Source organism: Channa argus, chromosome 21, assembly GCF_033026475.1.
Source record: "Channa argus isolate prfri chromosome 21, Channa argus male v1.0, whole genome shotgun sequence".
Lineage (NCBI taxonomy): Eukaryota > Metazoa > Chordata > Actinopteri > Anabantiformes > Channidae > Channa > Channa argus.
This window is the reverse complement of record NC_090217.1, coordinates 16,217,072-16,232,966: the sequence shown is the minus strand read 5'-3', so window position 1 is coordinate 16,232,966 and position 15,895 is coordinate 16,217,072. Positions and strand designations below refer to the sequence as shown.

Here is a 15,895-nt window from a genome sequence, read left to right as displayed (position 1 = left end):
TGGGCTCAACTACAGTACTACCCATGATGAATCTTTTTCAACCTGTTTGGCCAATGGTGTGAATTGAATGCATTATTTTTAATGTAATGTGTATTTTAAGCTCTTTTTAAGTGGACGTGATCATTGACACCGGTTCATCTCATGTTCCAGTTCCCAGTGTAAATGCAATGCCAGAATAACTGTGGTTCTTTGACTCTGCCCACAACATTGTGATTATTTCTCCCTCCAGATCAGCTGTGGCTAAAACATTTGCCTATGTAAGAGTCCAATTTGCCTTAGTGTCACTCTCAGGAAATGTGTTGTGCATGCACTCACCATATAGTACGTGACTGTACCTCTGTCTCACTCCTGTCTCCTGTCTTGTCTCGATTCACTCGGCTGGCTCGGACTCGGATCGTTGCCTGCCTGCCTGCCCGCGTGCCTGCCTGCCTGCCTGCCCGCCTGCCTGTGTGTGTTAATGTCCTGTTCCTGCACAACCACAACCACCACCTCTCTGTCGCACCCTCATCTGAAGGCTATGAGAAATCCCGGAGCTTAAACAACATAGCGGGCTTGACCAGCATGGCTGGTAACGCCTTCAGGTTTTCTCCTGTGACCTCACCCTACGGATCACCTTGCCCACTGCGGCGCTCTCGATCCCCTATCCCTTCCATCCTGTGAGACGTCCATCCCTGGGCCACTTTGGCCTAAGCCACCATACACCCTAACTACAAAACAAACAACCACCGCTCTTTGGTATTATATCTGAACTCTACATATCGTTGGTAGTGAACTTTCTAGCTAAGACTGATGTTAGTGGCTTGGGCAACCTGAGCAACTCCTCATTTTCCATTTGCTTAGCTGACATCCTTTAGTAACTAGTTCCTTTTCGGTTCCTTTTAGCTCGGTGTTGTTGTACTTTGACGCAATAAAATGACTCTGACTGGTGGCTTCAGAAGCAGCAGCCATATAATAAAGGAAATATTACTAATCAGGGATATTAGATGTTGCTATATTTAGATACCTTGACAAACATGTGCTTCCAAAACAAAAAAAAAAGGAGGGGAGATGTCAACTCATTGCAACCTCATACGACTGTGACTTTGTCTTTGTTTTGCTACTTTCTTTTTGGGATGGAGACGGGATGCGATTGGTGTGGAACTGAAGGACTTGTCTTCGACTCACACAAGCACACTTCACAGTCTGTCAGTCTTCGCCTGCTGCTAGGCCTGCTCATGTTGTTGCATGGATCATCCTGTCACCATCGTCTGCAAGCAATGTGGCAAGCAGAAGGGGCAAGGCAGACACTGGGAGAAAGCTATACATTGAGTATTCTTTTGAATTTAATGGTATTATTTGGAGTTTTTTTTTTTGGGGGGGGGGGGCATTCAACTTGTGTCTCATTTTGCCATTTGCTTTAGCACCAATCCACCAATGACACTTAAAACACGCAATGCCAGCTGGGTGTTCACTCCCCTAAGCATATGGGTTTTTGCTTGTCTGCTGCTATTTTCGATTAACTTTCTCCCCCTCTTCTTTATGGTTTTTTTTTTCGTTGTTGTTGTTCTTCCTTTGACGGAGTGCCACCAAAGCTGTCGTGTCTCTGCTTGTTTACTCACAGATAACTGCAAAGAGGTTGTCTTTACTGGTTTCACACAAGCAGAGAGCAGCGTTCTATCTTAACGGCTTTGGGGGAAGGCGCCGCCATGGCGGAAAGGTAACTCACTGAGCAGGTGCGGGGGTCAGATTGCAGTGCAGAACCCTCTCACCCTGTTAGTCATGAATTCTGATTTGTGTTTTTGTGTGTGTGTATGTGTCTACTTACATTTGGGGATATTCAATAATCCTAAAAGCAGACAGCTGTATGTGGTCGCAGTGACAAACAAACTGTCTGATCCATCAATGGTGTTGCTAGTAGCATTTTAATTTGTCTGTCATTCATATTAACACCTAAGTTTAATTAGCGTGAAAAGAAATGACACACACTTTAGTTTTATTGCAGACAAACTGTTCCTAACAACTGTTACCAGGCGTGGGACAGCAGACATAACCATGCAGTAATGTGCCTCACCCATCCCTACAGTATGTCTATACCAATGGCAGGAGGTTGCATAGCAACTGGCTCACAGCTACATGCATCTTACACGTAGCTCGGCAAAAAGTCAAACAAGTAGAAAGAAGAGCTCTCACAGATATTTGTCTTTGTCCGTGGATCACATTATTGAAACCCCCCCAACACACACACACACCACCCCAGCCCCCGCCCCACACACACACTTAAACTACTGCAATATACAGTAGAGCTTTTTTCCTTCTGGAGCACCACACATTTGTACTATGTTTTCATTAGGTGCAAATATTTCAAACAGCCTGTGTGTGCATGGCAAGGTCTTCTGAAATGATGCTCAACAGAGAAAGATGCATTTAGAGATGTGTTTATATTTTATTTAGACAATTCATTTCCTATTTGAATGACGGTGGGATAAGACTGTCATCAGCACGAGGACCCAGTGCAGTGGGAGGACCCCATTCGGAGCCATAAGGTCACTCCCGCAGGACAATATGGACAAGGATGCACCTAAAAAGCACTAACTCAGAGCCAGCCAGCCCACGGCTCAGCAAGCAGGAAAGCAGCTTAATCCTATGAGAACTTTGATAAGAATTTTAAGTTTTTTTTCTGATTTCCCTTCTTTGTTTTCCTCTTCGGAGAGAAAAAGGACGGCAAAGCAAACTGGGCACGTCCTTAAAAGAGACTACTTACTGTATAGATACTGCTCCTGTAAATATGACAGCAACACAGCACATCTGGGCCAAGCAGCTCCCTCCACACATCTGTCTTTTGATGGCGAGTCAGGTAACAAGGTGGTTGGTTGCTAAGTTGTGCCATTACACTTAACGTCACTTACCTTTCTTGCTGTGGTATCCCTCCTCGCAATAAGTGTATTAACATGTATCAGTTGAAGCACTTTGTGTTCTAAAAATGGAGTGTATTCATATATGAAATTCTACATACAGTATATACAGTATAGAGAGACAAATGTGCAACGTTGAATAAATGTGACATTATTGTCATCTCTGCTTTTGTTTTTCCCTCGGTAATTTTCAGTAGGTTATTTGCTCTGCTGTGTGTTTAATGTGTGCGTATCCTAAAATTCCAGGGTAAGATCTACAGTTTTGAAAGGCCAGGTCAGCAGCGAGCAATGAATGGACTTGATGCTGCCATTCTTCCAGTTAGCTCTTAGCACAAACCACGAATGAGACAGCCCCCCCCCCACCCCCACTGTGATGCAGTCGCCCATTCTAGAAGTCCCCCTTCCTGCCGTGCATTTTAACATGCAACTACCCTGTGTTAGTGCTGCAGATGTTTGTCTTGTCATATACCAAATTTTCTTACCAGACTTATTCCTCAAGACTCCTGGTGGCTAGAAAGACTGCATAACTTGATTCTTCCAAATGTTCCCCCTTGTCTTTGGGGCTTGGGGGTGGGGTAGGGGGTGGAGGGAGCAAACGTGTAGCAGAAACTTACTACTTTATGAAGTGGGACTTCTACAATGGCTACATCTGCACAGTAGCAATCCCCCTGTGCCCAACACAATCAGATCGGATTTGCAATAAGCACCTGAAAAATGAAAAGTGCCGATCCACACTGTGATTTTTAGCAGGCCATTAAAACAACAAGATGGAGACAAGACAACGTGGAAAAAAAAAAAAAGCAGCTTTTAAAGCTGAGTGATAGCACTGGCAGGTGGCACCAGTCTATGTGTCGAGTTGGTTGCGACCTGCACAGTTGTTGGCTAGCTGTTCAAAGTGTCACCCTGCACCCACAATCTCTCTCGTCTAGTATCCACGCTGCTTTACTCTTTGAATCGACAAAGGGGGTAACGTTCTTTGTGTATTTTTAGGATGATGTAACTTGAAGAAGAAAAAAAAAAAAAATTGGTTTATTTTTTTGAATCCAGAACATGTATTTTTGTGTCTCACTGTTCAGTACATTGCTCTTACGTGTAAAAGTCATGGTAGTCTGATGCTGTCCTTCTCCATCGTGTCCTCGAACTGTCGGGCTTCGGATCTGAGTTCACGTTTTGTATGTTTTAGTGTGAAGAAAATTCTAGTTTGAAGTCTGTATTTGTGGAACCCTTTTTTGTTGGCATTTTAAAGTGCATGCTGAAAAAAAATTAAAAACATGTCAAATTGTTTAAAAAGAAAAAACTAAACAAAACAAAAGATGACGCACTGTATATCACAGTCAAAACATTGTGTATAGCGTAAAGGTAAATACTATGTGAAAGATTCACATAAACTATTTATCTTTTAATCGATTGTTTCTTTGTTTTATTTAACCTATTTCCTTCTGGACAGTGACTTTTCTTCCTTGGAAAAAGACATGAATACTTTTATGGTTCCCCATAAAAGTGATGACCCACAAACATGATATCCAATAGTAGTAAATCATTTCCAGTTTCACCAAAGCATCCATCCGTCCATTAGACACAGAGAGACATGCGCAGACAGACAAGTATAAGTCACACATACGAGCAATTTAAAGACGCCGATGAACTGTGGGAGGAAACCCAAGCAAGCACGGGGGCAAAGTCCACACAGAAGAGCCACAGCTGGCCGGGGGCGGCAGCGCTAACCACTCCACCACCATGCTGCTCCACAAAAACATTGTTTAAGCATTTTCCCGAGGGTGGCCAGGGTTTATTGGTGATGTCCATATTTTATAATTAAGGAAATTATAGGAAGCTCAGCATGGTAACAGGGATAACAGGAAACAATTCAGAATATTCATCTGATCTACAACTCATTCATCCGCCTTTGTTGCTGCAAATACAACATCTACATTTATCTAAAATCCCTGAATAAAGAGGTCATTACAAACAGCACTAACCGCAAACTAAACTTATACACGCGAGTAAAAAGGAAAAATACGTGACATTTTTATGTGACCTTTACCAAACGTTATTCAGTAAAACGTGCAGCATCTTAGTCAGTAAGTGGAAAATGTTAATAACACAGGTTTTGTTTTAGCCCCTGTGCAATTGTAGTGCGGCCGCAAATGTCATTTCTCAGTGGGAGTAAAGAGGCAAACAAAGAAGCCGATGCCTAAAAACATAGCTGCACTTTGTCTGGCAGCCGGCGTTCATGTTTCCCCGCTGGTTTGAGCTGAGATTATGATGAGGCAGATCCCTCATCTACCACGTCCTGTTTCTTGTTCGTTCTTGAACTCGCGTCCAGCAGTCGGCACCACTCAGAAGCACTGTGTCTCTGAGACAGCCCAACTATCTTTACTCCCGTCACCATGGAAACAGCCAGAGACATGGCGAAACGATGTAAACAGCTAGAGATTAGTGTGTTTTTAGGACAACACCCCCCCCCACACACCCCTCCCCACCCCTCCACCCCATGCCTTCTCCTTCCTCTCCCCTTCCCTCCCCTTTCCTACCCTTCTCCTCCCTGCCTGGGGAGGGGGCAGGCATGTGTGGCAAACTGCTTAAAATCCAAAATACCACATTCGTGACATGAATATTACATCAGAGCTCGCTTTAAACTTCTTAGATCTCACTCGGTGAAACACAAAAAACGCAATTGTTTAACGAATGCCACCGATTTGCTGCAGAGTCAGCATTGTATCACTATCTTATGCAACATCAACTCGACTGATTCCTTTATGCTAGTGGGGCTAAACAAGTGCAGTGGGGAACAGAAAATAGGTTTCAAATAGCTACATTAGTGTTTTGCACACCTATAAAACGAGAAACTTACTGCAGCATAACTAAAACGCAGTATGGATACTAAAAACTATTTGACCTATGTGTGGGATGATGATACAAAAAGAGGGGAAAGAAGAGCAACACTGAGTCAAATGGTGGTGAGACACCTCCAGAGAGCGAAGTTTGCTCTCTTTGTAAAGTTAAACAGTTTTTGTCTTGAGAGTAGAAAGATGTTTGAACTTTTATATTTGGGCGACTTAATGACCACCAGCTTTACTATCCTCAGCTGCTTTTGAAGAACTATTTTTGTTGTTTGCATACTCTAATTGAAGTAAATGTAACCTAAAATACATGATAGCTTCAGGACATATTAATGCTGAAACAGAAACTGACATGATGGTGACAATCAGAGAGATTGCATTGTTATATAAAAATTGGCATGACTGAAGTTCATCCTTACACTAACACAGTAACTCTTCAGTACCTTTATTATATTAACACACCTCATAAGTTATCAGATTTTTATATATATATACATACACACACACACACACACATTATATGAGTAAAATTAAGATGCAAGGCCCTAAAGCTCCCAGTGTGGCATTTAAACCTGATAAGTGCTGTGTAATGAGATTGGCATAGCTGAGGAGGGCAAAGTGAGTCAGGCAGTAGAGTGGGGGCTCCATTTACAGGCTTTGTTCCAGGTGTGTACTCAAAAGAGCCACAGAAATACTCTAAATTACTCATGCGCTGACATCGAGCCCCTTATTGACAATCGCGAGGGCAACATGTAGTGGGGTATGCTAAGTGCTGGGGACACAAGAGCTGCAAACACCAACATCAGCTCAGTGAGACAACAACAACAACAAAAAATAGCCTAATGAATAATACACAAACACAAATATCAGGGATGAAATACGGATTAAGTGTAAAGACACACACACTGAAGCAGAAAGTGATGATGAGTCCACACATCATAGACACAGGAAACCAGCCCTTCAGGATTCCCATCCAGCACTTCACTCCTGTAAGTACTGCATGTGGGATACTGAGGTGTACTCCTGCATCGTTTGGAGGTTTTAGCGCTTTATTTAGCAGCAGGAGTAAAAATGGAAGGAGGTGCCACAATGTAGATGTACTGAGTGTTTGTCCAAGATTTGAAATATCTGTATGATGTATAGAATACAGAAATACAAAGATTAAAGATTTTTAAATCCTATTTGTTTGTTCATTCGCGTCGTAGACCTTGATTGTTGTCCAAAAAACTATTTAAAACAGGTTTCTTCCTTCTGAAAACTAATACCATTGTAAATATTGTTCATACTCTACAGAGTCTCTGTAATTTCATAAAATGTTTTGTAAGAATTTTTGAACATTTGAATATTTGTTGAACAAATCTGCACTGGACCCGGAGATTTATGTTAATAGTATCTGTTTAATACTGTTCTACTTTAGGAATAATTTAAAGTTGTACTTCTAGTTGTAGTGGAGTATTTATATTTCTGCTAAAAAAAATGACTTTTCTACACAATTACACTTTTTTAGTAAATGTATTTCCAACTTCAAACAATGTGTTCATTTACTTTTGAGCAAAACTACGAACCTTCCCTAACCTTAACCAAAGTGCACTGCTTATCTAAACCTATAACCACACCCAAGGTCTCTAGTGTGACAGTCCTGCATTTTATACACCCGCCAACCACTTCCTCGCCCACTCATTCATTACGGGTTTCACAAAACCGTAATCCCACTCGCATTCAAGTCGCATAGGAACCTGATTTTTAGGAGACAGAATTGTGCATGTAGACGCAATCATTGCACTGAGTCACAAGCACGGTAACATTTTTTTTAAGGAACCTTTTTCAGTCGTCCATCTCGAATACAGCAGTCGGCTGAACATGTTTCACCCACACAGATTATCTTTTAGGCCTGAAGTCTATTTTCTGGACAAAGATTCTTACATTGATGGGAAACTTCAATTTAAGGCCACAATTGATGTCTTATTCCTCTGCCCCCCCCCCCCCCCCCCCCACCCCCTGCCAGTCCCTGCATTATTCCACTAGATGTCCCCAGACTCTCCCTCTTTTCCTTGTCCCCCGACTCCACCTTTCAACACACACCTGGCTCTCATTTGTGCCTCATTACCTGACAGTATAAACACTTAAGTTGCCAGGTTCCATCTTGAGCTCTAATGCTACAGGTTTAATCTAGTTATCTAGTTTACTGACCTGCTAACCTGTGTTTTTTTTTTTTTTTTTTTTTTTGGTTTCTCTGCATCCAACTGAGCTGATTGCTTCCTGGATCCCCTTTTCCTGTTATTAACCCACATTTGTTTAAACCCTGCACAGGAATGATACAAATTCAAATTCCCAGGGATTCATTTAAGCTGTTGTATTTGTTGCTCTGAAATGTTGTAATTTGAATATGAAGAATTCCTGGATTGACTGAAGTCATTTTATTTCATTTACATCACAGTTCCATTTATGGCAGCTCACTGTGTTTTGACACAATTTATGACGTGAAAATATCAGATGTGGTCTCTGCAACACATCGACACAGTGGTGAATGGACATAATTCTGTAAAATAAGCACAATGTAAACAGGAAGCCAGTCGAACTTTTGCTTTTCTACAACTAAATAATACCGTGTACATAAATAATGTAATAATCGATACTAGCTGGGTTTTTTTTTGACTGTTTACGTGCTACTTCCTGCTTCCTGTTTGTTTAACTCTCTGTGTTTTTTTTTTTTTATATAAATAAAACTAGATTTCCAGTTCAGGTTTTGTCCTGAGCGCTTCCAGCAATCTGGTGGCCTGGTAGCTTAATTGGTGCCGACCCCATGGATGCCCACGGCTCCTTCCCTGTGCAATATGTCTATGTGCTCATTGATGACGGTTAAAAATATTTTTATTCTCCTTAATATGAATACTAAAAAGGTGCTTAGTTCAAACGATACAAAACAGTGAAATATAATATATAAAAACAGAAATCAGAAGTTACAGTGCAACAACATAAATGGAAATGGTGCTATGGTCTATAGATAGCTTTCATTTCAGATTGTACGCGTCTGGTCTTCCTTCGCTGCAAAGACATCGATAGTATTATTAAATGATACCTGCCTAGAACCCTCACGAAAGCAGCACCTGAAGGCTTTGACGGCCTTTACAAAAGGACAATTTTAGAATGACAACTGTAATATAATATCAAACTTTACTGATCCCACAGCAGGGAAATTCCCTCGTTCAGCAAATCACAGGCACGTTATAAAGTACAAAGAGTATTTTTAAAAGTATTTACAAAAATTAATAAGTGTCATATACAATGTATAGTGCAAACATCCAGTGTCTTCTGGCGCCAGTCCCAAGTCTGGACAATGCAGAGGATTGTGTCAGGAAGGGCATCTGACGTAAAACACATGCCAAATTAAAAATGAGAATTATGACTTCTACAACAAATCTGTCTCCCACTGTTGAGGCCAAGAATGTTGTGCGGCTGAGAGAGAGTGGCACCGAAGAAAAGACAGGAGGCAGAGCTGGAGGTAGCAGAGCTTAAGATGTTGAGGTTCTCTTTGGGAGGGACGAGGATGGACAGGATCAGGAATGAGGACATCAGAGAGACAGCTCATGTTAGATGTGTTGGAGATAAAGTCAGAGAGGCCACATTGAGGTGGTTTGGACATGTTCAGAGGAGAAACTGTGAGTATATCGGTAGAAGGATGCTGAGGTTGGAGCTGCCAGGCAGGAGGTCTAGAGGAAGATCAATTATTACTATTATTTATTTGATGGTATTTTTTGTTTTATTCCCCCCTCCAGCAGGTGGCTCCTTATCAGATCACCTATATGGCCTTTGCTGAGAGCTGGCTCTGTGAACCCACAACCTTCCCACTAGGTTGTATAGTTAATTTGGAATAATTTGGAAAAAGTGCAAATCAATGCACTTTTTCTGGAAATTCTTTTGAGTATCTTGTTCACACTTGTGTGAATTGTGAACTTTATACTATATACAGATGTGGGGTTGCCTGAACCCTTCCACAATAAAATAAGAAGCATAGACTTTTCTGAACTAATTTGATAAACCTACAAAAGCAATTGAAAAAAAAAACTATATTGTCGCAACTATATTTTTGTATCACATCACTATGCAACTATAACTCATACAGTATCAGCCTTTTATAGTCATTTGAGGCCTTTTGGCTCATCCTGTGAGTTCAGGGTCGCCACAGCGGATCATTGTCCACATGTTGATTTGGCAGTTTTTAATCCAGATGCCCTTCCTGACGCAAGCCCCCCCCCTAATTTCTCCCGGGCTTGGACCGGCACTGCACAGCTGGGGATGGGAAAGCGCTATGGATTTCCCAGAATTCTTTGGGAAATCCAAAGAATAAGATTAAGAAAAAGCAAAGCTGGCCCTTGTGTGGAGGCCCAGTGATGGATGGGCTGCTAATGATCATAAGGTCCAAATGAAAAAAATGTGTAAAATGTGGCTTTGTAATGTCTCAGAAGGAATTTTGGAAGTAGCGCCTAGCTGCAAACAAAGATCACAGATTGCCAACAAGATGCTCGACTTGTATTTGTACAGTAACTGGAAGTTCACAACTCTGCTTTTAGACTTTTTATGGGACTTATTGCCTTGACTAATAATTTGCCCCTACATCTCTAAATACACAACCCTCTTGTCTAACCCACAATATCTTCATCTCAAGGTCCATCTACTGCCAAAACAAACAACTTATCTAATTGTTGAGGTTGGTAGTCCACCATCTTTGTCTGCAACAAGGTACATTTATTGTTATGATTTATCATATTTCTTACATGACCATGCAGAAGTGGAGCCTGCCAGGAGCTGATCCAGGTTTCACTGTGACTAGAAACATAAAGGAGGAATGAATCATCAGTGACAGAATGACAGCACTGAGATCAGTCTTTAATAAAAATGGTGTCTGAGAATTACCCAGTTCAAACAAGAGCTTCCTGTGCCCCTCTCACTTCCAGCTGCTACTGCTAAAATCACTTTTAAATAGCGAAGGGGCGGGGAAGGGGGGGGTGGGGGTTGGGGAAGCATGTCTGCTCAGCCATGAAGCCCTGGTGAGTTGTATTAAATATTTTAAGTCAGACATTTCCATTGATCAGTTCGAAGCCTCTTATCCAGCCTCAGCTTGCCTTCATGTCATTACACACAGAGAGATCATAGGTGGTGAACACCCAGCAGCAACTGGATGAGCCGGTCGAGCTAAAAGTAAGGTTGTGCACACCATTGCATCAGGCGTTGCAAACGGCACTCGGATCAGTAAACCACATTTGCTGTGGAGGATTTGTAATCTAGGAGTAGTCGAGGAACATTTCCTCCCAATTGTCACACAACAGGCAGCAAACCGATAAACTCTCTTTACTTTCCTACTGACTTATTTCAATATTGGGTATTTGAATTTGGAATGTGGATATATGAGCTGTTGGCATTGTGCTTCTAATACATATGTAATGTTATCTAACATATTCCCTTTAATATTTAATAGTCTACAGTCCACAACTACATCAGTCTCAAAAATGAGTCATGTGAAAACAGAATAGTAAAAGGACTCATTTGTTTGACTTCAACTTTTTAGCATTTTCTTTATTTTGATCCAGTTTCCTTGAATTTGAGAGGCTTTTTTCATAAGCTTCAAATGTTATTGCCCCATTAAAAACCCAAACCAGAGCTTCATGCTAACTGTTTCCACAAGTCACACTGGTTACTGACATTTCTGGAAGCACCAGCACAAAATTTAAAAAACCGCTACTAAAATCGACTTAACACATTCCCGTTATTTTCATCTTAGCTGTATTATTCATACATGTTTTGTTGAAAAAAAAAATGGACTATTTTATTTAAATGGAAAACCTTAGTTAATTCCAATTAATTCACGTGCCAGCCTGCTTTAAGACCCCAGCCCGTAGGCAGATTTAACATTAGGAGCTGCAATTCTTTGAGTGACTCACGGCTTGTTCACCTTATGTGCTTGAATCTCATTTGGTTTGTACTGATTCTATAATGTAAGCCGTGTGTTATACCAACATCAATATCTGGGGAGGGGGGGAAAACATGTGTGCACGATGACATACAAGACCTGTTGTGCACTTCCATGAAAATCAGATATTCAGTAAAATGAACTGTTAATGAACTGTCCCCTAACAGCTCTGTTTGCAGTTCAACCGCGTAGATCTATAAGATAAAAAAAAAAAAGAAATCAGATAAGTGAGACAAACAAGTCACACGCGATTACGTGGGCACATGATCGGGCTCCCAGTTACTCTTTTGATGTTTGGTTGCTTTTAAAATCCCAGCTGTCTAAATTATACACTGTTGGTGGTGGGGGTGAGGGGGGTTCCTGTGCCATAATTAGTGTTTTTCTTTAACCCAGCATAACACTTCGAGACTCTGCTTCTGGCAAAGCTCCAGCAGATAATTAAGAGCGGTAAAAATGAATTCTGTGAAATACGGCTCCCACACCTTTAATTCTTTATCAAACATCTTTCTCCTAACCCTCATTGGCCTTTCTCTCCCAGACATAAGATGCCTAAAACATGCTGCTGAGCCAATAGCTTCAGAACTGCATTACAGTCCAATTTTTGTATTTTACATTTAAAGTGTAAAGAAACATCAGTGTGGCATCTGTCATGTCTACAAAAAAAGCTTGTTGAACCTAAACTTGGGTTACGTGCTCATCATCTTTTTCTATTTGTGCCGAGTATTCACAGACAAACAATCCACTAACGCTGTAAATGATGCCCGAGACACCTGTCAATCACACACATACATCTTATGACATGTCCGTGCTACTGTAGTGTAACACAAAGTAGCACTATTCAAGCCAAATTGACAGACTAAGAGAGAATTCGTAAATAGTTCACAACAACCAGCAGAAGGTTATTAATTAAGATTAGACATTAGGAAATGATTAAGAAGTAAAGATGAAAATAACAGGGAGCACAAAAGAACACACAGCACAAAATGCATCACGGCCTCAGGAAGTTAATTACCTTCTCGTTTATTTCGGATGCAATGGATTTTAAAGGTTTTCCATTAATTACATGTCCACTGAGAGTCAGTGACGGCAGCTCAGGGACCGTCCAGACCTCCCCGCTTGCACGCACAACGCTTTTTTGTTGTTGTCTCAGTCTCAAAGGGAAAATGTAGCGTGGATAGTAACTATAAGAAAAAAACTATAAGCCCCAGTGACTGGTGAGCAAAAAAGTTCATGTCAAACTGGTCACACACTTTGTTCCTTATTGTGTATATGTGTGGGGGATTTAAATGGTTAAACCACCAATGATTGCGTTTACGTGCATTTAAGTAACCGGATACTTGGAGAAATCAACTTTCTCCTGTAATCTGTGTTTACACGGACTTAAGAGCCTTAAGCCTGGCACACAGATTTTAGCTGTATAGTGACGGAAAACGATACATTCGAACTCTTCTTTTTCTCTCTCTAGCTCTTTGTCTGTGTGTGTGTGTGTGTGTGTGTGTGTGTGTGTGTGTGTGTGTGTGTGTGTGAAATGGAACAAGGACATTACAATGCATAGGAAATGAACAGTGATGAATATGTCATAGGAAGATGATTCTACATCTGCCAAGGTCTCACTTAGTCCAGATGTTTGGACTTTTCAGTCTGGTCCAGATCACAAGCAGAAGCCTTACACCGGAATCTGGACCAAAAAAACTAAATTAAGATGTGGTTGTGGTCGGAATCGAGCTGAACCGCAGTTCTTGAAAATGGAACAGAATTTAAAATGAGCCACAGTATTACGTGGGGAGGGGACCTGATGTTGGGTTGCATGAAAAGAAAATGCAAAAGAATAGCAAAAGGTTTTCTGAGAGAATGATCTAAAAAGCAAAAAAGAAACTAAGAGAAGTAAATTAAAGTGCACAATAACAACAGGATGTAGGTATGTAACACAAAGTCCTTTAGTGGCAAATTGCAATGTGAAATTAAATCCAAATGTAAAGTGTGGTTTGGACTTCAGGTATGAAAATGTCCCCAAAATAGCACTGACAAGCAAATCTCTTGTTAACTGTGTCGTTAACTTTGCTCGAAACTAGAAAATGTATAGCTTCTTGTTTATTGTAATTCCATAAAACAATATTCCATTTAATTTCTGAAAAATCCATACTTCACACTACAGATGTACACATGCTTCTATTTAAACTACAAATGGTGATTCGTACACAGAGAAACTACAGACACTGATATTACACGAACAAAGTGACAAGCAATGGGTCCAGACAACAGAGACTGATGGAGAAGAGGAGATCATACTGTAGATCTCAAACTTTTGACAGCACCAAATGGTGCCACCCCATCGCATTCATCTCCATGATAACCCCAGTTATGAGATTTCCCTGTTTATTCATTTAATTTTGATGAAATGGCATTTTGAGGTTTTGAGAAAGCAGTGAACTCCCACTGTTGGGAGCATGAAAACACAAAGGGAAGAACAAACAGATGTCGATGAACATCACCGTTAAACTCTGTTGCCAATCATTTACACTCTGATCTGGATAAAGGATTCACAGATGGTCTGTTTTTCCCTTCTACTCCAGCAAAGTTATTAAAAGTTATAATACTGTTTTACTTTTTACTGTGTCCCTAGTTGATGCTAACATACACATCTACACCAAATTACTGCCTTTACCCGGTCATAGGGCTGAAGACAACACAAAACAGCTACACGTAAGGGCCATAAGTTTTTGAAATTACATTTTTTCAATTATCCATTTGTAGTTTGTAGTAGTCTCTGTGGTTGTTTTCATTCCCACTGTTTTTCTTCTCTTAAAATGTGTTTTCCATCCATTTTGGGTAGTTTTGTAATTTCTTTGTCTCTTCGGCTTCATATTGTGCTGAGTGGGTGTATCCGTCTGATCACTGTGTGTAAATGCTGGAGTAATAATACTCTAAGATGATGATGCACAACATCAGTGACGTCACAGAATTGCCTTTGACGTTTTTAAGGCTAACCGGCTTTGAGGTTTGCCTAACCAGTAAATAAGGAAGCGACACTTTGTTTCAGCCATTGGCAGGAGAGCTGCTCCTGCTATGATGCATCAAAAATAACTGGATGTGTGATTTGCAAATGCTTCTTCAAACCTACTTTGCATGACATCGGAGCAGGTGTTGTTGCATATTAAATATAAAAGTTAAAATCCTTGGAGGACCAATAATAAAAAAAAAAACAATCTTTCTGTTTGTCTTTAACCATCCTGTGCTCATCTTGTCTGAACTGACCAGCCGCTGACTGGCTGCTTTTCCTCTTTCAGGCATCTTGCTCTAACTGTACATGCTTTGATCCCTAAAGTTTTCAGGTCATTATAACTGGATAGGTATAATATATAGTATAGCAGAGTTTTAATAACTATAGTGAATTTACCAGGCAGCTGATCGACAAATAAACAAAATAGCGAATCCCTGTCAAATATCTTCTGATTCCATCCAGTCAGATAAAAGCATTTCCCTCTCGTCATTGTAAACTAAATATTTTTTAGTCTCTTTTAGTCTCCTAAATGTACCCAGTCACAGAGAGGAGGAACATTTATACTAAGACATCAAGTCGAAGAGAGACAGAGGGAGGCAGCCCTTTTAACATATCTCTCTAAATGGCATTTACTCTCCGTCAGCCGGTGAGTGAGCAAACAGGCAAACAGGAAGGAGAAAGACTAAAAGCCAGTGAGAGCCTGAGGAGTGACCACAGCTGTCAGGTAGTGCTGCAAACATCACATTTATGGTAAACAGAGGAGCCAGTAAGCAATCAATGGGCAATTTAGCAGTCTTTTAGCCATCTGTTGTTGCTGTTGGGGAGCAAAGAACATCAATGGACAAGAGTGCGTTCTTATCTGGTGTATTCTGCAAACAGCAACTGTTTTTCTGCATTAAAGAACAGAGAATTAGTCTTATTCCTTCCTGGAAATAAAACATAAAGTCATAGGCATAAGTTAGAAGTATATTCTCTTTTACCTCTGATCGGAACCAGGAGCATCATTAGAAAGATGGAGCAGGAGCTCTGAGGCTGCGAGGAGCTTTACATCACTGTTGTTGCTAAGCAACACAAACTTCAGCTACAACTTCAACAACAACAACAACTACATCTAATTAGTGTTCAGCCAGCAAACAAGTCAGAAAGCAGATGATGTTGCTGAGAAGTAAAAAAATCGAGAACACCCACAGAA

The 15,895-nt window shown here is 40.8% G+C and overlaps 1 protein-coding gene across 5 annotated transcripts in view; it reads left to right on the top strand.

The window, feature by feature from the left end:
* The window catches only part of kcnc2 (potassium voltage-gated channel, Shaw-related subfamily, member 2), a 77,321-nt gene extending 69,608 nt beyond the window's left edge, over positions 1–7,713 (top strand). Inside the window, exons 4-6 of one of the 5 annotated variants that reach the window (XR_010912020.1) lie at positions 230–257; positions 1,601–1,696; positions 2,431–7,713. Coding sequence is in view for 3 of the 5 variants with exons in the window: in XM_067490774.1 (XP_067346875.1) it covers positions 515–660 (146 nt within the window). In the remaining 2 variants the exon portion in view is untranslated. Of the gene's footprint in view, positions 1–229; positions 258–514 lie in introns of all 5 variants that reach the window. The other 4 variants (XM_067490777.1, XM_067490775.1, XM_067490774.1 and 1 more) reach the window with 4 other exon arrangements.
* Positions 7,714–15,895: the final 8,182 nt, after the last annotated feature.